General features: G+C 40.7%; 1 protein-coding gene across 1 annotated transcript; it reads right to left on the bottom strand.

Annotated features, from left to right (window-relative positions):
* Positions 1-832: 832 nt before the first annotated feature.
* On the bottom strand, positions 833-1954 carry LOC146005792 (paraneoplastic antigen Ma1 homolog). Its single transcript, XM_083145219.1, has one exon. The coding sequence runs from the start codon at positions 1952-1954 to the stop codon at positions 833-835; it is 1122 nt and encodes a 373-aa protein (XP_083001345.1).
* Positions 1955-2366: the final 412 nt, after the last annotated feature.

Raw genomic sequence — 2366 nt, 5'->3', positions numbered from 1 at the left:
TATCAATGTTTCTTTTTCCTCATTTGAAATATCACTTCCTCGAAAACACAATTCAAATTTGTTCTCTGACTTGACTCCTTTTCCCGCCGCCTCTACATTAAAAGAATAGCTTAGATTTGAAATTTTCTCTTTTTCTTCCAAACACCATTCAGATAAACTCTGGTATAATTGGGTGTTAGTCCCTACGATTATAGGCAATTCATTATTTTCCCCTTTTATCTCAGGACAGATCAATGCAACAAAGGGGATCTGCAATGAGTCTCTATCGCCCTTTTTGAACTCTAAGACCACCTCCACATAGCCCAAATAAGGGTACTTATCCACACTCAATCCCCATATAACCAATCCACTAATAGGCTGTATGGGTATGTCCGGTATATTTTTATGGTACCAGGGTTCAAAAATAATGGATACCTGAGAGCCACTGTCCAACAATACATTACACTCTCGCCCATTTATGTTAGCCGATACAAGGGGAACTGGTCCCATGAGTCCCTCTGGGATCATCCTACCATTCCACCATGATCTCCCCATTGCTGTATTTTCCACTTCTAGGGGGACTGAGAGGGGCTCACAGTCCTCCCTTACTTGTTTCCCTGTCCTTGTTCAGGGTTGCTGTCCCCATTGGGATCGGTACTAGTATTATTACTCCTGTTCACAGGTCGATTGCTAGTGCACTCAAAAGCCCTGTGTCCCAATTTGCCACATTTAAAGCATCCTCTATTGGCATTATTGAATCCTCTTCCCATGCCTCTAACGGTCATGTTGGAATTGAACCTATGTGTGCTGTTAACAGGTCGCACAGTACTATTTTGAGCAGCTATGACTTGTTCTATTTTTTATTTTGCTCCTCCATCATTTTTAATATTTTATCTTCAAATGCATTTGTCTCAACTGTTGGCAGTATCACTTTTACCTTTTTCACAGTTTTTTCCCTCATCTCTATTAGTACTTCCTCTTGCTTAATTTCTTTTAATAGCTCATTGAAAGTAGGGGAGGGTTCTTTTAACCCAGAGCACCTTAACTTCTGTGCTACATAATCAGTCGTCAAAGCTCCTCGCAATAATTGCTTTATCCTGCTCTTATCCACATCTCCTTTCGGGATACCTCCTTTCTCAACTATTTTGTACAATAGTTTGTCTAGCCTTATTATGTAGGTGCTCAGCTTTTCACCTGTTTCTTGAAAAGTGTGATGGAGTCGGGATAATAACTCCCCTACGTCTTCTAATGTGCCGTAAGCATAATCTAATGCTTCAAGATATGTCTCTAGGGTAGCTTGAGGATTACTCCTCCTAGCAGCCTGAATGACCCCCATTGCTGGCCCTCGTAGGCTTTCTACCACTCTCTGCCTTTTAATTTTATCTGGACACTGCCACTCTTCTGCTTGTTGCACAGCTGCCTCCCTCCAGGCCTCATACGTTTCCTCTCCTACTGGCACAGGAGTTATCCCTGAAAAAATCCTCAATCTCCTATAACTTCCTTCGTAGTGCCATCGTTCCAGTTGTGACACTACTCTATCTATTATGGTCTCAAATTGACCTCCCCCTATGTTAGTACTTCGAGCAGTGTCTTCTCTCTCATCATCACCAGTATCTTCTAATGCTGGCATAGAAGCACTGGCAGCTCCCTCATCAGGGGCTATTGGCCACATGATGTGCCATCGTCTCCCAGTCTCTTTATCAGCAACAATCATTACAGGAATCAAATTACTGTCCAAATCTTCCTCAGTTTCTAATAAATAAGCGACAATCCTTCCCAAGTCTCCTCTCCATCTATCTATTATCTTTGGTCTAAGTATCCCATACAATTTGTTTACCTGCTCTACTACATCTTTATCTACAAATTCTGCAAAATTTCCTCCTACGGCCAAACATCGCTTGGTATGCCTCCCTTTCTTTAAACACCACTCATAGATATCTTTCCCAGATAAGGCTTCTTCCATGTGTCCTTCCATCTCAGCAGTGCCTCCACTTTGTAACCCCTTTTATCTTTTACTATGTAAAGGGTACAACTAAGTAACTAAGTGCCTCCAACCAAACTTTATTTAGTTAGTGTCGTCTGGGAAACACTCATCTAATTAAGTATCTGCCTATCCTATAATGTTACTCCCTAATCAACTTGGCTAACCCGTCAATAGAATAAGTAAGTTTAATACAATTTATATTTATCAATACATAAGCATACAGGAACATATCAATAATAACATACAATACATTTTCATGCTTACAATACAGTACCCTCTAATCCTCCCAAATCCTATACAGAAATACTTGCATGCATTACAAAAAAACACCTTAGCTGGCCAGCATTAAAGGAATAATATATGCGCATGTTGGGGCCCAAATGTAAGCATACAGTTCAGTCTT

Source organism: Crinia signifera, chromosome 5 (assembly GCF_055691185.1).
Source record: "Crinia signifera chromosome 5, ASM5569118v1, whole genome shotgun sequence".
NCBI classification, from domain to species: Eukaryota; Metazoa; Chordata; class Amphibia; order Anura; family Myobatrachidae; genus Crinia; species Crinia signifera.
This window is presented reverse-complemented; position numbering and strand designations above follow the sequence as displayed.

Excerpts from the sequence above, each read along its gene's own strand:
- LOC146005792 (XM_083145219.1), bottom strand. The coding sequence starts at position 1,954 with ATGGAAGGACACATGGAAGAAGCCTTATCTGGGAAAGATATCTATGAG.